This window comes from Hemitrygon akajei, chromosome 19, assembly GCF_048418815.1.
Source record: "Hemitrygon akajei chromosome 19, sHemAka1.3, whole genome shotgun sequence".
Classification (NCBI taxonomy): Eukaryota; Metazoa; Chordata; class Chondrichthyes; order Myliobatiformes; family Dasyatidae; genus Hemitrygon; species Hemitrygon akajei.
The window spans coordinates 55,815,752-55,840,709 of NC_133142.1; the positions used below are offsets into that span (position 1 = coordinate 55,815,752).

Here is a 24,958-nt window from a genome sequence, read left to right on the forward strand (position 1 = left end):
ATGGTCTGTTTTTTTTTATCAATTATGCTATTGTTTGCACTGTTGTAACTATGTGGTTTTGTGCAGGTCTTGTAGCTTTAGTTTTTGTTCTTGTTTGTCTGGTGGATTTGGAGCTCCTTTCCGGGGAACGCACTAAGACGGTAGCGTGATATTAATACACAGCAGCCTCTCCGGACTCTGGATTGGGGATTGCCAAACGTTATGTGGATTTTCTGGTGTAGTCTGTTTTGTCATATGCTTTTGTGATATCATTCTGGAGGAACATTGTCTCATTTTTTAACTGCATTGCATTTGTGGTTTCTAAATGACAATAAACTGAATCTGAATCTGAATCTGTTAAGTTTTTCCAGCATGTTCTGTTTTTGTTTGTATTTATATGTGGCATTTCCTGACTTGAAATCAGTGAACATAATGGACGATGTTCTACTTTCTCTAAACCCATGATGTGAGACAATGTTCTCCCACTGTGACCCACAGTTCAAATGCTATCTATAAATTTGTAGATGACACCCCTGTTAGTAAAATTTCAGTTGGTAATGTGGAGTGAGATAGTTCAACTGGTGGAGAGGCTTTGCAGCAAGATCAAGGAATTAGCAATGGACTTCAGGGAGGGGAAGGTGGGAGACACAAACAGTCCTCATTGGTGAAAAGGGTGAGCAGCCTCATTTTCATTGATATCAACATCAACACTTAGATGTGATCACAAAGAAGGCACACCAGTGGATCTACTTCATTAGAAGTTTGAAGAGATTAGGCATGTCAGTAAAGAGTCTTATAAACTTTTATAAATGTATGGCAGAGAGCATTCTGACTGGCAGCCTCATAGGCTGCCGAGGATTATAGACTCAGCCAGCTACTTCACAGGTACAATCCTCCCCACCCTTGATAACATCATCAAGAAGGTCTCGTTAGGGATAAACAGAGAGTAAGAGGTGGATAATTTCTTAAATGCATCTATTTTAATGCTAGGAGCATTGTAAGAAAGGTGGGTGAGCTTAGAGCATGGATTGATACCTAAAAATATGATGTTGTAGCTATTAGTGAAACATGGTTGCAGGAGGGGCGTGATTGGCAACTAAATATTCCTGGATTTCATTGCTTCAGGTGTGATAGAATCGGAGAGGCAAGAGGGGGAGATGTTGCATTGCTTGTCAGGGAAAATATTATAGCGGTGCTTTGGCAGGATAGATTAGAGGGCTCGTCTAGGGAGACTATTTGGGTGGAACTGAGGAATGGGAAAGGTGTAGTAACACTTATAGGGGTGTATTATAGACCACCTAATGGGGAGCGAGAATTGGAGGAGCAAATTTGTAAGAAGATAGCAGGTATTTGTAGTAAGCACAAGGTTGTGATTGTGGCAGATTTTAATTTTCCACACATAGACTGGGAAGCCCATACTGTAAAAAGGCTGGATGGTTTGGAGTTTGTAAAATGTGTGCAGGATAGTTTTTTGTAGCAATACATAGAGGTACCAACTAGAGAAGGGGCAGTGTTGGATCTTCTGTTAGGGAATGAGATAGGTCAGGTGACGGAGGTATATGTTGGGGAGCACTTCGGGTCCAGTGATCATAATGCCATTAGTTTTAATATAATTATGGAGAAGGATAGGTCTGGACTCAGGGTTGAGATTTTTGATTGGATAAAGGCTAACTTTGAGGAGATGTGAAAGGATTTAGAAGGAGTGGATTGGGATATTTTGTTTTATGGGAAGGATGAAATAGAGAAATGGAGGTCATTTAAAGGTGAAATTTTGAGGGTACAGAATCTTTATGTTCCTGTTAGGTTGAATGGAAAGGAAAGTTTGAGAGAGCCATGGTTTACAAGGGATATTGGAAACTTGGTTTGGAAAAAGAGAGAGGTCTACAATAAATATAGGCAGCATGGAGTAAATGAGGTGCTCAAGGAATATAAAGAATGTAAAAAGAATCTTAAGAAAGAAATTAGAAATGCTAAAAGAAGATATGAGATTGCTTTGGCAAGTAAGGTGAAAATAAATCCAAAGTGTTTCTACAGTTATATTAATAGCAAAGGGATAGTGAGGGATAAAATTGGTCCCTGTCACAGTGGACAGCTATGTGTGGAGCCAAAGGAGATGGGAGAGATTTTGAACAATTTATTTTCTTCAGTATTCACTAAGGAGAATGATATTGAATTGTGTAAGGTAAGGGAAACAAGTAGGGTAGTTATGGAAACTATGATGATTAAAGAAGAGGAAGTACTGGCGCTTTTAAAGAATATAAAAGTGGATAAGTCTCCGGGTCCTGACAGGATATTCCTTTGGACCTTGAGGGAGGTTGGTGTAGAAATAGCAGGGGCTCTGACAGGAAAAGTTTAAAATTTCATTAGAAACGGACTGGCATATTGCTCATGTTGTTCCATTGTTTAAAAAGGGTTCTAAGAGTAAACCTAGCAATTATCAGCCTTTATGTTTGATGTCAGTGGTGGGTAAATTAATGGAAAGTATTCTTAGAGATGGTATATATAATTATCTGGATAGACAGGGCCTGATTAGAACAAAGAACATAGAACATAGAATAGTACAGCACATTACAGGCCCTTCGGCCCACAATGTTGTGCCGAACATCAAACCCTGCCTCCCATATAACCCGCCACCTTAAATTTCTCCATATACCTGTCCAGTCGTCTCTTAAACTTCACTAGTGTATCTGTCTCCACCACTGACTCAGGCAGTGCATTCCACGCAACAACCACTCTCTGAGTAAAAAAACCTTCCTCTAATATCCCCCTTGAACTTCCCTCCCCTTACCTTGAAGCCATGTCCTCTTGTACTGAGCAGTGGTGCCCTGGGGAGGAGGCGTTGGCTATCAACTCTTATCTACTCCTCTTAATATCTTGTCATGTCTCCTCTCTTCCTCCTTCTCTCCAAAGAGTAAAGCCTTAGCTCCCTTAATCTCTGATCATTATCCATACTCTCTAAACCAGGCAGCATCCTGGTAAATCTCCTCTGTACCCTTTCCAATGCTTCCACATCCTTCCTATAGTGAGGCGACCAGAACTGGACACAGTACTCCAACCAAAGGCCTAACCAGAGTTTTATAGAGCTACATCATTACATCGCGACTCTTAAACTCTATCCCTCGACTTATGAAAGCTAACACCCCATAAGCTTTCTTAACTACCCTATCTACCTGTGAGGCAACTTTCAGGGATCTGTGGACATGTACCCCCAGATCCCTCTGCTCCTCCACACTACCAAGTATCCTGCCATTTACTTTGTACTCTGCCTTGGAGTTTGTCCTTCCAAAGTGTACCATCTCACACTTCTCCAGGCTGAACTCCATCTGCCACTTCTCAGCCCACTTCTGCATCCTACCAATGTCTCTCTGCAATCTTCGACAATCCTCTACACTATCTACAACACCACCAACCTTTGTGTCTTCTGCAAACTTGCCAACCCACTCTTCTACCCCCACATCCAGGTCATTACTAAAAATCACAAAAAGTAGAGGTCCCAGAACAGATCCTTGTGGGACACCAATAGTCACAACCCTCCAATCTGAATGTACTCCCTCCACCACGACCTTCTGCCTTCTGCAGGCAAGCCAAACAGTCAACATGGATTTGTGCGTGGAAGGTCATGTTTGACAAATCTTATAGAATTTTTTGAAGAGGTTACTAGGAAAGTTGACGAGGGTAAAGCAGTGGATGTTGTCTATATAGACTTCAGTAAGGCCTTTGACAAGGTTCCACACGGAAGGTTAGTTAGGAAGGTTCAATCGTTAGGTATTAATATTGAAGTAGTAAAATGGATTCAACAGTGGCTGGATGGGAGATGCCAGAGATTAGTGGTGGATAACTGTTTGTCAGATTGGAGGCCAGTGACTAGTGGTGTGCCTCAGGGATCTGTACTGGGTCCAATGTTGTTTGTCATATACATTAATAATCTGGATGATGGGATGGTAAATTGGATCAGTAAATATGCAGGTGATACGAAGATGGGTGGCGTTGTGGATAATGAAGTAGGTTTTCAAAGCTCGCAGAGAGATTTAGGCCAGTTAGAAGAGTGGGCTGAAAGATGGCAGATGGAGTTTAATGCTGATAAGTGTGAAGTGCTACATTTTGGTAGGAATAATCCAAATAGGACATACATGGTAAATAGTAAAGATTTGAGGAATGCAGTAGAACAGAGTAATCTAGGAATAATGGTGCAAAGTTCCCTGAAGGTGGAATCTCATGTGGGATAGGGTGGTGAAGAAAGCTTTTGGTATGCTGGCCTTTATAAATCAGAGCATTGAGCATAGGAGTTGGGATGTAATGTTAAAATTGTACAAGGCATTGGTGAGGCCAAATTTGGAGTATTGTGTACAGTTCTGGTCACTGAATTATAGGAAAGATGTCAACAAAATAGAGAGAGTACAGAGGAGATTTACTAGAATATTTCAGCACCTAAGTTACAGAGAAAGGTTGAACAAGTTAGGTCTTTATTCTTTGGAGTGTAGAAGGTTGAGGGGGGACTTGACAGGCGTATTTAAAATTCTGAGGGGGATAGATAGAGTTGACGTGGATAGGCTTTTTCCATTGAGAGTAGGGGAGATTCAAACAAGAGGACTTGAGTTGAGAGTTAATGGGCAAAAATTTAGGGGTAACATGAGGGGGAACTTCTTTACTGAGAGAGTGGTAAGATGAGCTTCCAGTAGAAGTGGTAGAGGCAGGTTTGATAGTCATTAAAAAAAAAATTGGATAGGTATATGGACAGGAAAGGAATGGAGGGTTATGGGGTTAGTGCAGGTCGGTGGGACTAGGTGAGAGTAAGCATTCGGCATGGACTAGAAGGGCCGAGATGGCCTGTTTCCGTGCTGTAATTGTTATATGGTTATTAGGTGTTATCCATCACTAAGGATCTTCACCATCTGGGACATTCCCTCTTCTTGTTACTAGCATTGAGGAGGTACAGGACCTTAAAGGCCCACATTCAACATTTTAGGAACAGCTACTTCCCCCCTGCCATCAGGTGAACAGTCCACGAACACTACTTTATTACTCCTTTATTTTTGTACTATTTATTTATTTTGTAGTTTATAGTAAGCATTTTTCTGTCTGTGATGTACTGCTGCCAAGTTTTATGACATACAAATCAGTGATAAATAATCTGATTCTGATTTTATTTTATGCAACAGAAATAATAATTAAATATTTAACCACAGACTAGTCAACAATGAATTAAGATAAACTTATATCTGGACACCAGTCCTCTGCATATGTGTCTAGGTATATGCCCCAATACTGCTCCTGGTGTACATGCTGGGAATCTCTTTCCTTTTCTTTTGTCTATGTACAGACTGACTCACCAGCCCTATTGTCCTTCCCAATACACAGTTTAGCCACCAGTTTGCCTTACCTGTGCCTATGCATGAGCTTGATAGTTTCTGGACTCATAGGATTATGACCAGACATGAGGCTTCCACGTGGTGTGCTGGAGCCAGAGCACACAGGGCTGATCTTGTCCATTCCGGGAAGATCCTATGTAGGAGATGGAAAATTCAATAACCTTAACACTTCTGAATAGCTGGCATCATGAAGCCGCTAAGATGTATTTACATTGATAAATTCCTGCAGAATTTATTCTGTATCTCTTGTAACTGAAGACACACTGCAATATCACCTTTAGGAAGTTGCCATTGCATCCAAGACAGCTCCCTACCTGGACAATATAGCTAAATATCCCTTCAGCCCATTCTCAGTGCACTATTATCTGGGTACACAAGGTAAAAACTTAATATTCCTTAATGACCACCGCTCTGACATCCACCCATGAAGTGCTTTGAGAGGCCAGTCACGGCTCACATCATCTCCAGCCTCCCAGTCAACCTCAACGCACTGCAATTTGCCTTTTGCCAAAACAGGTCTACAGTAGATGCCATCTGTCTGGCTCAACACTCACCTCTGGAGCATCTGCACTGTAAAGAGCCCTAATATCTGCACTAAACTTCACTTGCCCCATCAATGAACTGTTCCCATAACCTATGGGCTCACTTTCAAGAACTCTTCATCTCATGTTCTTGATATTTATTGTTTATTAATTTTTTTTGTATTTGCACATTGATTATGTTTCCATCCTGATAGGGCGGTCTTTCATTAATTCTATTATGCTTCTTGTATTTACTGTGAATGTCTACAAGAAAATGAATCTAAAGTTTGTGTATGGTGACATAAACTGTATATACTTTGTACTTTGTTTATTGACTACAGCTCAGCCTTTAATACTATAATTCCAAGCAAACACATCTTCAAACTCCTCAACTTGGGACTTCACACCTTCCTTTGCTACTGGATCCTTGATTTTTTGGCCAACAGATGGTAATCAGTAAGGGTAGGCAGCAACACTTCCACCATGATTATTCTTAACACTGGCACCTTGTGTCCTCAGCTCCTACACTACTCCCTGTACACTCATAACTATGTGCCCAGATTATGCTCTAACTCCATCTATAAGTTTGCAGAAGATACCACAAATAACAATGAGTCACATTATGGAAGGAGACAGAGAGCCTAGCGACATGGTATCATGATAACAACCTTTCCGTTAATGTCAGCAAAACAAAAGACCTGGTTATTGACTTCAGTAAGGGGGTAGTGCACATACTCCATTTACTCACTTATTCTAAGGGTGAGAGGTTCAGATTTCTAGGAGTGAACATCACCACTAGCTTGTTCTGGTTCAGCCATATGGATGTTATGGCCAAGAAAGCTCACCATTGCTTCTACTTCCTTCTGAGGCTAAAAAAAATTGACATGTCCTGTCTGACCCTCATCATTTTTTATTGATACCTGGTCCAAGAACAGCTTCAAACATGCTGTTCTAAGACTATTGAATATTTCTGTACTATAGTAGGATAGACTTTTGACCTCACAATCTACCTCATTGTGATTGTTTGTCTGCATTGCAATTTCTCTGTAACTGTAACACTTTATCCTGCAGTGTTTTACCTTGTCTTAAATCAGTACACTATAGCAAAAAGTAATGAATTGATCCGTATGAACAATTTGCAAGACAAATTTTTCACTGTACCTGGGTATGTGTGACAATAATGAACCAATTTACCAGATTACCAATTTCCCATTAAATTAATTCTTCTGCAAGACAGTACAGTGAATAGCAGCAGAAAGTCACAGTGAAAATGCATGTAAGCAGTTTGGTCCATCTAATTCTCTTGTCTATTCTGAGAAGGAGGTTTGAAAGGTAAGTCAGCCGACCGATGCCATGCTACAGGGATCAGCTAACTAACAATGTCTAGTGCAACACATAAAACACTGGAGAAACTCAGCAAGCCAGGCTGGTCCTTTCTGCTATTGTATGAGCCAGTCTGACCTTTGTAGAGTAACCTCTCTGCTGGATCATGAGAACAGTTTTCCACAATTAGTCAGTGCAACAGTGACAACAAATACGATGGTATTCCTGTTGGGCCAATTGATCAAACTGTTGTTGCTGTACTTTCCTCCATCCAGTATCAAAAGCAAAAATATTTTTAAGGGGAAATCCTTATGGCCATGTAAAAACCATCTAAGCAGCACAATGTAGCAGCTTCCTGCTGCATTTCTCAAGTTGAGGCAGTTTAGCTACTAGCTGCTAAAGGGAGAGTCATAGAGCACTGTTTACAGCCTGACTTCAAAGTTGAGTTTACTGTCATATGTACAAGTACGTGGATGCACATGTGCAAGGAATCCTGCTATACCTTGGTATCTTGCGATAGAATCAGACCTTCAAAACACGTCAGAAGGTAACATGATTGACAGGTCTCAGCTGAGACTAAAACAGTGTCAGACTAAAACAAGCTACCCACTTGGGCAGCAGCAATATCTGTGCAGAAGAAAGGCTTGCCAATCTACTTCCGTATCTTGCCACGAAAATCCTATGGATAACTACAGTAACACAAAAAACTAAATATGATATAGTGCTGGAAGATGAGACCCTCCCCCCCCCCAGTTGGAAAACACTCAGCAAGTTACTATGGAAGAGCTGATAACCCTTCATAGTAAGGCCGAGATGTATGATGCAGTTCGAGTAAAGCTTCAATTGCTGATGTTCCTGGGCACAAAATGAGGGTCAGAGGCTGCAAGGATATGTTGATTTTAGGTACATGGAATGTACGCAGTATGAATCAAGGAAAGCTGGAGACAGTGAAAGATGAAATGGAATGCTTGCAAATTGGAATCAGTGAGTTGAAGTGGACACTGGTACAGGACACGTTCAATCTGATCAACACTTGATATACTATGCTGGACATGACAAGTGCAGGAGGAACTGTGTCACATTCATACTCAAGAAGAAGCTGGCTGGAGATGTATTGAAATAAAGTTGCAGTCAGCGATCGCCTAATCTCAATTCGTCTATGAGGAAGACCTATCAACATTACCATCATACAAATATATGCACTAAGAACAGATGCAGAGGAAGATGAAGTAGATCAGTTCTATGAGCAAGTGCAGGCTGAATCTGACGGATAATGCCAACCAAATATACTGATAGTTATGGGAGATTGGAACACAAAAGTTGGGAGTGAAAAGGATGGTCAAGAAGTCAGTAAATATGGACTGGGTACCAGAAATGATGCTGACAATGTTTAGTTGACTTCAACCTTACTTAGAGTGGGAGCTTCCTGAAGTGCAAGCAGGTTTCAGGAAAGGAAGGGGGAAACAAGAGACATCACTATAGATGTGAAATGATTCTCGAGAAGACAAAAGAGTACCAGGAGGACCTCTATATGTGCTTTGTTGGCTACGGCAAGGCCTTTCACTGCATCGATCATGACAAACTATGAATCACATTAAGATACATGGCTGTACTGGAACATTTGATTGTCCTTATGCACAATCTGCACATCAATCAAGAAGCTGCCATTCGAATGGAATACGGAGAAACAGAATGGTTCAGCACCTGTAAAGGGGTACGAGAAGGCTGTATTCTCTCTGCCGCCTGCTTAATTTGTATGCCGAACATATCTTCAGAGAAGGCAGAAGGGTATAAGAAGAATCGAGGGGTGAGAATTGGTGGCAGAATCATCAATAACCTTTGTTACGCTGATGACTCGGCAATACTGGCTGAAAATGAAGACAACCTGAAGCAACTGCTAACCACCATCAAGGAAGGTAGCCGCAAGATGGGTCTGCACCTTAACCTGAAGAAGACTAAGATTATAACTACTGGCAGCACAACCAATTCATTCTTGATGGAGAGAAAACTGAGGTGGTTAACAGTTTCAGCTTACTTGGATCAATGATTAACACCGAAACAGTAAGCAGTCAAGAAATCCAATGAAGAACCGCCCTTGGCAGAGCAGCCATGAAGGGTTCAGAGAAGATCCTTGGAACAGGATTTATCTCTTCATAAAAGATTCGACTTGTGATATTATATGAATGTGAAAGTTGGATGGTAAAGGAGGAGGATAGGAAGCATATTGACACCTTTGAACTGAAGTGCTGGAGAAAAATACTACGCATCTCATGGACCTCTCACAGAACAAACAAATTGGTCCTCAATGAGATCAAACCAAGTCTCTCTCTGGAGGCTCAAAAGACAAGACTCTGCCTATTGTCACTTTGGGCACATCATGAGAAGAAACAGCTTCCTGGAAAAGGATATCATGCTCGGCAAGGTGGAAGGACAACGGAAAAGAGAAGGCTGCCAATCAGATGGATCAACGCAATAAGGACAGCTATGAACGCAATGTTATCAGCAAAGGGCCACCTTTATTAGGATCAAAACTCATTTAAGGCAACTATCCACAGGGTCACCATGAGTCGATGCTGACTCCATGGCACTTAACAACATTTCCACTGGAACTCCACTGGTCCAAGTAATAAGTACAATTGGCAAAACAGAATTATTTAGAGCATCTGACAGAGAGAGTTCTGAATATTCCAGAGATCTCTTGGCAAGCTTCCCCCTCCTGCCTTCTTAACTCATATCATTCTGCTGGTGCATAACCCTGTGCCTGGTGACTTATATTGACAACTTCTTACACAATCACTTGAATTTAATGTTCTCTTTTTCTTTTTTATTCCCTTGGTAGCCACATTCCTCTTGATCCTAGTAAGCTCTGTCAGTCAGCTTTCTGAGGGATTTATGCTCCTCTATTCCTGGCCTCTGGCACATACTCCATTCAGCTGTCTACATCATTGTCTTTTCATTGTCTTCTCCACTTCTCTGAGAAAATCATGGAGAATTACAGCACAGAAACAGGTCCTTCAGCCCATCTAGTCCCTGCCAAACTATTATTCTGCCTAGTCCCCACTGACCTGCACAACAATGGACCCAGCACCAATCCCTGCAGCACACCAGTAGTCATAGGCCTTCAGTCAGAGAGGTAACCATTTACTACCACTCCTTGGGTACTATAACTCTCTGCCTTCAATGGGCAAACCAATTGTGTATCCACACAGCAAAATTTGCCTGGATCCTATGCCTCTTGATTTTTGGAATAATCCTACTATGGGGAACCTCATCAAACACCTTACTAAATTCCATATACAGCACATCAACTGTTCTATCTTTATTAATGTATTTTGTCACTTCCTCAAAGAATTCAAGTGAGGCAAGACCAGCCCCTCACAGAGCCATACTGATTATCCATAATCAGACCATGCTTCTCCAAAAGCTCGTGAACCCTGTCTCTAAGAATCTTCTCCAATAATTTGCCCACCACTGAAGTAAGTCTATAATTGCCAAGGTTATCTCTATACACTTCATCAACAAAGTAAAAAACATCTGCCACCCTCCAATCATCTGGTACTACACCTGTGGCTAGTGAGGACAAAGGTGCAGAACTCTCTTCCCTTGCTTCTTATAGTAAACTGGGGTATATCCTATCGGGTCCCAGGGACCAATCTATCCTACTATTTTTGAAAAGTTCCAGTGCATCCTCTTACTTAAGGTTGACATGTTCTAGAATATCAAAATGCTTTATGCTGTCCTCACAAACTTCAAGGTCCCTCTCACTGGTGAATAGTGAAGCCGTATTCATTCAGGACTTCCCCTATCTCCTCCAGCTATCTCCCCTGTTTCCTCTTCAAGCCGTTCCACCCTCAATCTTGTCATCTCCCTGTTCTTACATACGGGCAATACACTTTGGGGTTTTCCTTATCTTACTTGCCAATGCTTTCTCATGCCCCCTTCTAGATCTCCCAAGTCCATTTTTAAGTTCCTTCCTGGCTACCTTGTAACTCATTAGAGCCCCGACTGATTCTTGCTTCCTATGGTCTTTCTTCCTCTTTAGACTATAAGACATAGGAGCAGAATGAAGCCATTTGGCCCATTGAGTCTGCACTGCCATTCAATCATGGCTGATCCTTTTTTACTCCTCCCCAGCCACACTCCCTGGCCTTCTCCCCGTAACTTTTGATGCCGTGGCCAATCAAGAACCTATCAATCTCCACCTTAAATACACCCAACAACCTGGCCTCCACAGCTGCCTGTGGTAACAAATTCCACAAATTCAATATCCTTTGGCTAAAGAAATGTCTCCACATTTCTGTTTTAAATGGATGCCTCTCTATCCTGAGGCTGTGCCCTCTTGTCCTAGACTCCCCCAACATGGGAAACATCCTTTCTACATCTACTCTGTCTATGAGATTCCCCCTCATTCTTCAAAATTCCAATGAGTACAGGCCCAAAGCCATCAAATGTTCCTCGTATAATAACCCTTTCATTCTTGGAATTATCCTAGTGAATCTCCTCTAAACCCTCTCCAATGCCAGCACATCTGTTCTCAGATAAAGCCCAAAACAGTTCACAATACTTAAGGTGAGGCCTCACCAGTGCCTTATAAAGCCTCAGCATCACATCCCTGTTCTTATATTCTAGACCTCTTGAACTGAATGTATTTTCCTTTCTCACCACTGACTCTACCTGCAGTTAACCTTTAGGGTGTTCTGCACAGGGACTCCTAAGTCCCTTTGCATCTCAGATTTTTTGATTTTCTCCTCATTTAGAAAGTAGTCTGCACATTTATTTCTTCTACCAATGTCTAACATTGTATTTCATTTGCTACTTTCTTACCCATTCTTCTAATCCTAAGTCCTTTTGCAGCCTACTTGTTTCCTCAACACTATCTGCCCCTCCACCAATCTTTGTATCATCTGCACACTTGGCAACAAAACCATCTATTCCATCATCTAAATCATTGATACACAGCATAAAAAGAAGCGGTCTCAACAATGACCCCAGTGGAACATCAGTAGTCACTGGCACCAAACCAGAAAAGGATCCTTTTATTCCCACTTGCTGCTGCCTACCAATCAGCTAATGCTCTAACTACACTAGTAACTTTCCTGTAATACCATCGGCTCTTAACTTCATAAGCAGCCTCATGTGTGGCACCTTGTCAAAGGCCCTCTGAAAAACCAAATATACAATATCCACTGCATCCCTTTTATCTATCCTACTTATAATCTCCTCAAAAAATGTCAACAGGTTTATCAGGCAAGATTTTCCCTTAAGGAAACCATGCTGATATTGCCCTATCTTGTCCTGTGTCACCAAGTACTCCATGACCTCATCCTTAACAACTGACTCCAACATCTTCCCAACCACTGAGGTCAGGCTAACTGGTCCATAATTTCCTTTCTGTTCCCTCCCTCCTTTCTTAAAGAGTGGAGTGACATTTGCAATTTTCTAGTCCTCCGGAACCATGCCAGAATCTATTGATTCTTGGAAGATCATTACTGATGCCTTCACAATCTCTTCAGCTATCACTTTCAGAACTCTGGGGTGTAGATGATCTGGTCCAGATGACTTACCTACTTTCAGACCTTTCAGTTTCCCAAGTAACTTCTCCCTAGTAATGGCAACTTAACTCACACTGTCCCTGACACTCTCGAATTTCCAGCGTACTGCTAATGTCTTCCATGGTGAAGACTGATGCAAAATACTTAGTCAGTTCATCCGCCATTTCCTTGACCCCCATTACTACCACTCCAGCTTCATTTTCCAGCAGTCCAATATCTACTCTCCCATCTCTTTTACACTTTATATATTTGAAGAAATGCTTGGTATCCTCTTAACTTTGCATTCCATCTTTTCCTTCTTTATGATTTTTTTAGTTGTCTTCTGTTGGTTTTTAAAAACTTCCCAATCCTCATACTTTCCACCAATTTTTGTTCAATTATACACCCTACCGTTGGCATTTATGTTGGCTTTGACTTCCCCTGTGTCAATCTGCCTTTAGAATACCTCTTCTTTGGGATGCACAGCACATATAAAAAGTATTCGACTCTGTTGGAAGTTTTCATGTTTTATTGTTTTACAACATTGAATCATGGTGGATTTAATTTGGCTTTGTTGGCACTGATCAATAGAAAAAGGCTCTTCTGTGTCAAAGTGAAAACAGATCTCTACAAAGTGAGTTAAATTAATCACATATATAAAACGCAAAATAATTGATTGCATAAGTATTCAGCCCCTTCAAGTCAGTATTTAGTAGATGCACCTTTGCAGCAATTTCAGCCTTGAGTCTGTGTGGATTGGTTTCTATAAGCTTTGTATATCTGGACACTGCAATTTTTCCCCTCAAGCTCTGTCAAATTGCATAGGGATTGTGAGTGAATAGCCTTTTTCAAGTCCAGCCACAAATTCTCAATTGGATTGAGGTCTGCACTCTGACTCAGCCACTCCAGATGTTTTAAACTTTGATGTTTTAAGCCATTTCTGTGTAACTTTGGCTTCATGCTTGGGGTCACTGTCTTGCTGGAAAACAAATCTCCCAAGTCAGTTTTCTTGCAGACTGTATCTGGTTTTTCTCCAGGATTTCCCTGTATTTTGCTACATTTATTTTACCTTCTACCTTCACAAACCTTCCAATGCCTGCTCCAGTGAAGCACCCCACAGCATGATGCAGCCACCACCATGTTTCACTGTAGGGATGGTGTGTTTATCATGATGTGTGGTGTTTGGCTTATGCCAAACAGAGTGTTTAATCTGATGGCCAAATAGCTCAATTTTGGTTTCATCTGACCATAGAACTGTCTTCCAGCTGACTTCAGAGATTCCCATATGCCTTCTGGCAAACTCATGTGTATTTTTTCAACAGTGGCTTTCGCTTTGCCACTCTCCCATAAAGCTGTGACTGGTGAAGCATCCGGGCAACAGTTGATGTATGCCCAGTCTCTCCCATCTCAGCCACTGAAGTCTGTAAATCAAGAGTTGTCATAGGCCTCTCGGTGGCCTTCCTCACTAGTCCCCTTGTACGGTGACTCAGTTTTTAAAGACGGCCTGCTCTAGGCAGATTTATTACTGTGCCATATTCTTTCCATTTCCTGATGATTAACTTAACTGTACAAGGGATATTCAGTGACTTGCAAATTTTCTTGTACCCATCTCCTAACTTGTGTTTTTCGATAACCTTTTTGCAGAGTTGCTTGGAGTGTTCTTTTGTCTTTGTGGTGTAGTTTTTGCCAGGATACTGACTCACCAGCAGTTGGACCTTCCAGAGACAGGTTTACAGGTTTATTTTTACTACAATCAATTGAATCACCTTGATTTCACACGGTGATCAAATTATGTGACTTCTAAAACCAACTGGCTGCACCAGTGATGATTTGGTGTGTCATATTAAAGGGAGGTGGGGTGGGCTGAATACTTCAGTAACCAATTACTTTGTGCTTTATATTTGTAATTAATTTAGATCACTTTGTAAGGATCTGTTTTCACTATGACACGAAAGAGTCTTCTTCTTTTGATCAGTGTCAAAAAACCCGATTTAAATCCACTGTGGTTCAATGTTGTAAAACAGTAAAATGAAAACTTTCGGGGGGGGGGGGGAAATACTTTTTATAGGCACTATATCTATCATGTGCCTTCCGAACTGTTTCCAAAAACTCCAGCCATTGCTGCTCTACCATCAATCAATTTTGGCCAGCTCTTCTCTCATGCCTCTGTAATCCCCCTTACTCCATTCTAATATGGATACATCTGACTTTGGCTTCTCTTTCTCAAACTGCAGAGTGAATCTGATCATATTATGATCACTACCCCTAAGGGTTTCTTTACCTTAAGCTCTGTAATCAATTCCAGGTCATTGCATAATATCCAATCAAGAATAGCTGATTCCCTAGTTGGCTCACCCATGAGCTGCTCTGAAAAGCTATCTCGTAGGCATTCTACAAGTCTGCCCTCTTGGGATCCAGCACCAACCTGATTTTCCCTATCTACCTGTATACTGAAATCCTCCATGAGTATTGTAAAATTGCCCTTTTGACATGCATTTTCTATCTTGCGATGTAATTTGTAGTCCACGTCTTTACTACTGTTCGGAAATCTGTATATAACTCCCATCAGGGTCTTTTTATCCTTGCAGTTTCTTAGCTCTACCCACAACAATTTTACACATTCTGATCCTATATCCCCTTTTTCTAATGATTTGATTTAAATTTTTACTAACAGAGCCAGCACCAACCACTCAGCCAACCTGCCTATCTTTTCAATACAATGTGTATCCTTGGATGTTAAGCTCCCAGCCACAACCTTCTTTCAGCTCTGATTCAGTGATGCCCACAACATCATACCTGTCCATCTGTAACTGTGCTACAGATTTATCTGTCTTATTCTGTAAATTGCATGCATTCACGTATATCACATTCAGTCTGGTATTCATCACCCTTTTTGAATTTGTTCCCCTTTTACAATGCAACAGCAATTTTGTCGTATCATCAGCCTGTCCTTACCACATCTCTTGTCAACCATGGTTCCTTCACCCACCATCCTTTTCCTGCCTCAATGGGACAAACCAATCCAGAACCCCATGCAAGTGCTCGCTAAACTACCTCCACATTTTTGTTGTGAATTTTCCTGAGTATTGCCATTCCCAATTTATACCCCCAACTTCCTGCTTAATAGCATCATAATTTGCCCTACCCCAAATTAATATTTTTCCATACACTCTGCTCCTATCCCTGTCTAAGGCCATGGTAAAGATCAGGGAGTTGTAATTATTGTCTCAGAAATGCTCATCCGTTGAGAGATTTGACACCTGACCCAGCTCCAGATTGCCTAACACCATATCCAGTATGGTCTCTTCTCTAGTAGGCCTGTCTACGTATTGTGTGAGGAATCCTTCCTGACCACAGCTAACACATTCCACCCCATGCTGCCAATCAATACTGTATTAGGAAGGTTGAAATTACCCATAACAACAATCCTGTTATTTTTCACCTTTCCAAAATCTGCTTCCTGATCTGCTCCTCAGTGCTTCTGTTGATATTATGGGGCTACAGAATAGTCCCAATAAAGTGATTGCTCCCTTCCTGTTTCTGACTTCCATCTATCTTGACTCAGTACACAATCCCTTCAGGACGTCCTCCCATATTCTCTCTTCAGGACCTCATCCATTTCCCTACCTATGTCATTGTTGCCAGCCTGACTTCTGGCCACTCACTCTTCCCCTTTAGAATGCTGTGGATCTGATCTGATATGTCCCTGATTCTGACACCTGGGAAGCAACATACAATCCAGGAGTCACCTTTGCATCCATAGAATTTTCTGTCTACTTCCCTAAACTATTGAATTCCTTATCACCACTCTCCTCTTCTCCCACCTTCTTTTCTGAGCCACGGAGCCAGGCTCAGTGCCAGAGATGTGGTTGCTGTGAGTTTTCCTTTGGTAGGTCATTCCCAACCAAAAGAATCCACAGTGGTAGAATCAGAAACATAAGAAGATCTGTAGATGCTGGAAATCCAAGCAATACACACAAAATGCTGGAGGAACTCAGCAAGCCAAGCAGCATCTATGGAAAAGAGTAAACAGTCGACCTTTGATCAAGACCCAAAGTGATATGTCACCACAAATGATTTCTGACTTCTTAAGGTCATGTTTGATTACTTAGGATTTCTAGTTTTTAAAATGTAGTTTTGTTATTTAGTTCAGAACAATATATTGGCGGTGTATAAGTGGACTCATATTCCATTTTTTATTAGGAAATCTCAATTCAACAAGCCTGATACTCTCAGCGGACAGTCTTGTTTAATGGGTCAAAATATTGGTGATATGATCCCATACTGAACCCAGGTTTCTACTAGAAACACTGAAAAGACATGAGTGTGAATGTCAAAGAACCTCAATACCACTATCCAGAGGCTCTGTTCATCTCTGGGTCTACACTCAAATTATGCCCAGTCTTAAGAGTTAAACATTTCCCTTCTGTGGTTTCAGCGATGGTCCAAGGTGATACTGACTTGAGCATGTGTGAATTCAGAGCACACAAATATATGGCACTAAATCATAGCACTACTTAAGAGTCCCACAGGACCTTTGGTAAGATAATCGCAGCAGTTTACTGGCATAGTGGTACAGCAGTAACTGCTGCCGTCTCACAGCTCCATTGACCATGGTCCCAACCTAACCTTGCTGTGTAGAGTTTGCCTATTCTCCCTGTGACACCAGGGTCTTCTACCACAGGCCAAAGATATGTTGGTAGATAGGTAGCCGGTATGAACTTCCTTGCTTTAGGTGGGTCCCTGGAGGAAAAATTGAGACCAGTAAATTGAGATCAGAAGTGGAGAGAGTGAGCAGTTTCAAGTTCCTGGGTGTCAAGATCTCTGAGGATCGAACCTGGTCTCACCATATTGATGCAATTATAAAGAAGGCAAGACAGTGGCTATACTTCATTAGGAGTCTGAAGAGATTTGGTATGTCAACAAATACACTCAAAAACTTCTGTAGATGTACCGTGGAGGGCATTCTGACAGGCTGCATCACTGGTTTGGGGGCGGGGGGGCTACTGCACAGGACCGAAATAAGCTGCAGAGGGTTGTAAATTTAGCAGGCTCCATCTTGGGTACTAGCCTACAAAGTACCCAGGAAATCTTCAAGGAGTGGTGTCTCAGAAAGGCAGTGTCCATTATTATGGACCTCCAGCACCCAGGACATGCCCTTTTCTCTCTGTTACCATCAGGTAGGAGGTACAGAAGCCTGAAGGCACACACTCAGCGATTCAGGAACAGCTTCTTCCCCTCTCCCATCCAATCCTAAATGGACATTGAACCCTTGGACACTACGTAACTTTTTAAATATATATTATTTCTGATTTTTGGACGATTTTTAATCTATTCAATATATGTATACTGTAATTGATTTACTTATTTACTTATTATTATCAGTTTTTTCTTCTATATTATGAATTGCATTGAACTGCTGCTGCTAAGTTAACAAATTTCACGACACATGCTGGTGATAATAAACTTGATTCTGAAAAAGATGGATGCCTGATGGTCAGTGCTTGCATGGTGGGTCAAAGGTCATGTTTCTGTACTGAATGACTCTATTCCAGGTGTCTATTGTATCCATGCTATTTAAAAATGCAGTGTGCAGGCTACTTCCACTTGCCAGCCTTGTAGGTCATGGCTCTTTACTCGTCCTTTACAAGCCTTTTAAATGTGAAGAGTGTTTCTTCCACCAACACTAGGCAGTCAGAATTTCAGTCTCCTTGACACCTCCTTAAATCCTTCAGTTCTTTCCCTGCATATCAATCACTCCTCCAGTTGAAAATAAATCCTTAATCTTCCATCTTTCTACATCCCTCATGATTTTGTATAACTCGCTAAGGTAGTCTTCATTAGAGAAAAAATAGAACCTAGTAAATAACTTTTAAAATTAAAATTTTCATCCTAATAATATTCTCAAAAATTTAATCTCTAGTGTTGTGTATCGTTCTTGTAGTATGGAAATCAGAAATGTACAAAATACTATAAATCTGTCTTGTGTTCTGCAAAGTTCTTGCATGCACTTCTGGCTCCTATATGCTATGCATCATTGAACATGCATCAAGATCGCTTTGTCCCTCTACACATTCTGGTATCTTACCAATTATTCTGTGTCCTTTTGCCTTGTTGGTCTTCCCTGTCTACGTTACCTAACACTTCTCCAGATTGAATTCCATTTGCTACTTTTATACCCATCAACTCAATAGCTTTCTGCATTTATTTTATCAACAATAAAAACAGTTCTTACTTTTTTATCCCAGACTACATTATGTTTATTAAAGTCAGGATGGTTTGGGAGCTGGAGTGACGTTTGAATGTGAGAATGATTTCCATACAATTACTGTTATTTCCTACATTATGGCAGAGGTCAATGATTCGGAAGGTGCTTCCAAAGAAGCCGGGTGACCTGCTGCTCTGCTTTTTGTAGATAATAGAAGGAATTTTACTCTGCCTGCAACAAACTTGATAACCACAAAAAGAACAAAATTAAAGAAAAAATTCGCTGTAAGACACTTTCACTCGATTGCCACCATATTGTCAGCATTAATACTCACATGACAAAGGCTGGACCTCATCATCTGGAACTGATCTATCAACTTCTTGTGCAGGGGCCGCATTTCTGGATGTACCAGCTTCTCATGAATTGCTAATCCCACTCCAAGAATATGAACCTGTGGGCAACAATCACAGAAGAGGCTGGCTATTATCTATAAAGATCCTTACAGATAACTCACCATAGGTACTTTGCTCCTTACTAGATGCTTACGGATTATAAATTTTTTCTACGTAGTCTGAGTACTACCAGAAACAGTTGGTTGGTTAGAACAATAACCTGTCACACAATGTCAGTAAAACCAAAGAGCTGACTATTGACTACAGGAGGAAGGAGTTGGAGATCCATGAGCCATGTACCTCATTAGAGGATCGGAAGTGAAGATTGTTCCTTGGTGTTACCATATCAGAGGATCTGTCCTGGGCATGTGAGTCCCATCACAAAGAAGGCACAGCAGTGCCTCTACGTTCTTAGAAATTTGTGTAGATTTGGCTTGTCACCTAACACTTCTATAGGTGCAGAGTGGAGTGTTTCCTGACTGGTTTCATCATGGCCTGGTATGGAAACACCAATGAGCAGGAATGGTGGATACAACCCAGTCCATTACAGATAAAGCCCTCCCACTCACTGAGCACATTTACAAGGATCACTGCCACAGAAAGCAGCCATCAAGGATGCTGCAAGAAAATGAATCACAAGGTAGTATGTGGTACTTTGATAATAAATTTCATTTGAACTTTGAATGGGATCCAAGGTGAGCTAGCCAATTATATACAAAATTGACTTGGTGGTAGGAGGCAGAGGCTGATGGTGGGGGGGTTGCTTTTCAGATTGGACATCTGTGACCAGTGCTGTGAAGTAGGAACAAGTGGCTCGTTCTCTGCTGTTTGTTATATAGTATGTTTGTTCTGTGGCATAATTAATCAGTGTGCAGAAACCCAAGACAATGAAGAAGGTTGTCTGAGGTTACAAAAGAATATTAATCAACTTTGGTAAGAGGGCAGATGGGGAGTGTTGTTGAATAGAGAGACATTGGAATACAGGGACATAATTCCTTGGAAGTGGCAACACAGATAGCCAGGATGGCAAAGAAGGTATATGGCATGCTTGTCTTCATTAGCTGAGGCATCGAGTACGAGAGTAGGGACATCACATTAGAGGTGTGCAAAACACTGCTAGGCTGCACTTGGGAGTACTGTGTGCAGTTCTGGTCATCACACTACAGGAAAGATGTTTTTAACCTGGAGAATGTGCAGAAAGGTTTCACAGACATTTTGCCTGGACTGGAGCACTTGAGTTATTAAGAGATTGAATAAGCCAGAACTGCTTTCTGTGGAGTACAGAGACTGAAAGGTGACATTCTAGGGATATGTAAAATTATGAGAGGCATACACTCTTAATGCAAATATCTAATCATCCAATCATGTAGCAGCAACTCAATGCATAAAATTATGCAGACACGGTTTAGATGTTCAGTTTTTGTTCAGATCAACCACCAGAATGGGGGAGAAATATGATCTAAGTGACTTTGACTGTAGAGTAATGGTTGATGCCAGACAGGGTGTTTTGAGTATCTCAGAAACTGCTGATCTCAGTTTACAGAAAATGATGCGAAAAACAATAACAGAACATACAGTGAGTAGAAGTTCTGTGGGCAAAAATGCCTTGTTAATGAGAGAGGTCAGAGGAGAATGGCCAAACTGGTTCAGTCTGACAGGAAGATGACAGTAACTCAACTAACTACGCATTACAATGGTGGTGTGTAGAACAGCATCCCTGGATGCACAACACGTCGAACCTTAAAATGGATGGGCTATAGCAGTAGAAGATCATGAATATACACTCAATGGCCATTTCAGAGGAGGTACCTAATAAAGTGACTACTGAGTGTACATAGGGTAGATAGCTACAGTCTGTTTCCTATCTCGAAAAGTAGAGGGCGTAGGTTTAAGGTGAGAAGAAGGGTTAAATTGGATCTGAAGGATAAATATTTTGCACAAAATGCAGTTAGTATCTGGAATGAACCTGTGGGAAAGAGGATGGAGGCAGGAACAGTAACGGCATTTAAGAAGCATCTGGGCAGGTAATACCTGAAAGAGCAGGGTATATTGGAATTAATGCAGATAGTATAGATATTGGGATTAATTTCGATAGGTGTGATGGTCAGCATGGACATGGTGTGACAAAGCAGTAGTTACTCTGCAGTATAACTCTATGAATCTGTAAGATAAAGAGATGACTGGAGCACAGATGGGAACACAATACCTGTTCCTGCATGAGTTCTTTCAGCTGGTTAATTTTCTCACTGTCTTCAGGATGGTTCACTATGTACTCTTTGTGGAAAAATGCCTGTCAAGAGGAAAGAAATTGAGTTATTTTACCAAGATTCTAGTGTTTGGTAGCACTTTTGCACTTCTGACACACTTGGGGTTGGGTGAAGCAGGCAAGCCAAACACGGAGTGTGCTTGAAAAAAATTTACTCCTCCTAACATTCTGCTCAAACCCATTTATAATGTAAAAGTTGCCATGAAACAATGCAAGATTATTTTAAAAAATACAGTGCCTGTAAAAGTATTCATTCTCCCCTGGAAGTTTCATGTTTTATTGTTTTACAACATTGCATCTCAATTGATTTAATTTGGCTTTTTTTGACACTGATCAAAAGTGACTATCACACCAAAGTGAAAACAAATCGCTACAAAGTGATCTAAATTAATTACAAATATAAAGCACAAAATAATTGATTATAATTATTCATGCCCTTTAATGTTTCACACCAAATCATCACTGGTGCAGCCAACTGGTTTTCAAAGCCACATAATTAGTTAAATGGAGATCAAATGTATCCAGTCAAGGTGTTTCAACTGATTGTAGTAAAAATACACCTGTATCTGGAAGGTCCAACTGCTTGTGAGTCAGTATCCTGGCAAAAACTACATCATGAAGACAAAAGAACACTTCAAACAACTCTGTGAAAAGGCTACTGAAAAGCACAAGTCAGGAGATGGATACAAGAAAACTTCCAACTCGCTGAATATCCCTTGGAGTAAATCATCGAGAAATGGAAAGAATATGGCACATCTGTAAATCTGCCTAGAGCAGGCTGTCCTCAAAAACTGAGTAACCATGCAAGAAGGGGGCTAGTGAGAGAGGCCACCAGGAGAAGTTACAAGCTTCAGTGGCTGAGATGGGAGAGACTCTGCATACAACAATTGTTGCCTGGGTGCTTCACCAGTCACAGCTTTAAGGGAGAGTGGCAAAAAAAAAAACCCCACTGTTGAAAAAATGAAGTCTTGGCTAGAGTTTGCCAGAAAACATGTTTGAGTTTCTGACGTCAGCTAGAAGAAGGTTCTATGGTCTGATGAAACCAAAATTGAGCTTTTTGGCCATCAGACTAAACACTATGTTTGGCATAAGCCACGCATCACACATCATCAAAAACACACCATCCTTACAGTGGCTGCATCATGCTATGGAGATGCTTCACTGCAACAGACCCTAGAAGGGTTGTGAATAGAGACGGTAAAATGAATGCAGCAAAATACAGGGAAATCCTGATGTAGTCTGCAAGAGAACTGCAACTTGGGAGAAGATTTGTTTTCCAGCAAGACAATGACCCTAAGCATCAAGCCAAAGCTACACAGGAACGGCTTAAAAGCAACAAAGTTAATGTCCTGGAGTGGCCAAGTCACAGTCCAGATCTCAATCCAATTGAGAATTTGTGGCTGAACTTGAAAAGGGCTGTTCACACATGATCCCCATGCAATCTGACAGAGCTTGAGCAGTTTTGTAAAGAAGAATGGGGAAAAATTGTAGTGTCCAGATGTGCAAGCCTGTTGGAGACCTATCCACACAGACTCAAAGCTGTAATTGTAAAAGGTGCATCTACCAAATACTGACTTGAAGGGGGTGAGTAATAATGCAATCAATTATTTTGTATTTAATAATTGTAATGAATTTAGATTAATTTGTAGAAATTTGTTTTCACTCTGACACGGAAGAGACTTTTCTGTTGATCAGTGTCAAGAAAGCCAAATTAAAACAACTGTAATTCAGTGTTGTAAAACAATAAAATATGAAAACTTCCAAGGGGGTTGAAAACTTTTTAAAGTCACGATATGATATTCTTTTATATATTCAACAGTAATAGTGTTTAAAATGGGTTATTTCACTAAATAAACATTTTAAATCTATGACAATCCATCTACAATGCATAACTGTTATATCAAAGATAAAAAATGACTTCAAAATACTTTACAGAACCACCTACCAGTTATTTTAGTGGTCAGTAAACTTAAAAGGTAGTGTTGAAAAGCTTTTAAAACATACACATATGCTCAACATACATGCTTAATTTTGGTGTTTTCTCAAAGACTACAATTAGCAGAACGTTCCTGTTTTTATGACTTTGACCCAGATCATGATCAGACCACTGCAGAATTGATTCTTTTAAACTGACACATTTAAGGGGGAGGAGAGAAGAAATATGTAGTTGTAATTGCGGATAGTACAGTTAGGGGAACAGATGAGTTCTGTTGTAAGGATCTAGAGTCCCAGAGGCTGTGTGGTCTGCCTGTGCCAGATTCGGGACATCTCATCTGACCTGCAGAGTAATTTGGAGTGGGAGGGCAAAAATCCAGTGTTGTGGTCCATGTATATATGACATGGGTAGAATGAGGAAAGAGATTCTGTTCAAAGAATATGAGTCAATAAGAACTAAATTAAAAAGCAGAATCAAAAAGATAATAATCTCTGGATTGCTGGTAATGTAGGCCCTGGTAACTAATACGGTGGAGAGGACTTTCAACTGAATGGTCAGTGTGCGGATTTACCTCTTGTGAAAATCTGGTTCTAGGAAAAGAGGAGAGTGCAAGAGAAGTTACTGAAGTCACTTGGATAAAAAAGAATGCTTAGAAAAGAATAAGAGTTTAAATTCAGGCAACACAGAGACAAATTTGAGAAGAGGGGCATTGAATGACTGAAGCTAAAATCATAAGTATTAGTATTACAGTTGAGTAAAGACAACTACAGAGACATGAGAGAAGAGCTGGCCAAAGTTGTTTGGGAGGGTACTCTAGTTGCAATGACAGTGGAGTAGCAATGATGAGAGTTTCTGGGAGTAATTCAAAAAGTCATTTCATCCCAACAAGACAGCATTCTAAAGGGAGGATGAGGCAACAATGACTGGCAAGAGAGGTCAAAGAAAGCATAAAAGTAAAAGAAAGCGTAAAAGAGTGAATATACAATATTGTAAAAACTAGTGGAAAGTAAGAGAATTGGGAAGCTTTTACAAAGCAACAAAGGCACCACCTGAAAGGAGAGAAAAGAAGAAATATGAAGGCAAACACAAAGGTCTGAAGAGGGTCTTGGCCTGAAGCTTTGACTGTTTCTTCATTTCCATTACTACTGACCTACTGATTTCCTGCAGCATTTTGTGTACGTTAATATAAAGACAAACTAAGCCAATAATATAAAAGAGGATACCAAAAGTTTTTTTCAGCTACATAAACAGTAAAAGAAAGGCAGGATTGGATATTGGACTATTGAAAATGATGCTGGAGAGGTAGTAATGGGGACAAAGAAATGGTGGACAAACTGAATAAGCATTTTGCATCAGATTGCACTGTGGAAGATTCTGTGATGCTATTGGGTTTGCTGACCACAATATTCTAAAGTCAAGCGAAGACCTTAAGC

At 40.8% G+C, this 24,958-nt stretch overlaps 1 protein-coding gene across 7 annotated transcripts in view; it reads right to left on the reverse strand.

The window, feature by feature from the left end:
• Positions 1 to 24,958, reverse strand: part of dock3 (dedicator of cytokinesis 3) — a 968,429-nt gene that overhangs the window by 33,370 nt on the left and 910,101 nt on the right. For all 7 annotated transcript variants that reach the window (XM_073072555.1, XM_073072554.1, XM_073072550.1 and 4 more), the window contains 3 exons: positions 21,530 to 21,613; positions 19,266 to 19,382; positions 5,360 to 5,481 (listed from right to left, as the gene is read on the reverse strand). In XM_073072555.1, the coding sequence (XP_072928656.1) occupies positions 5,360 to 5,481; positions 19,266 to 19,382; positions 21,530 to 21,613 (323 nt within the window). The remainder of the gene's footprint in view (positions 1 to 5,359; positions 5,482 to 19,265; positions 19,383 to 21,529; positions 21,614 to 24,958) is intronic.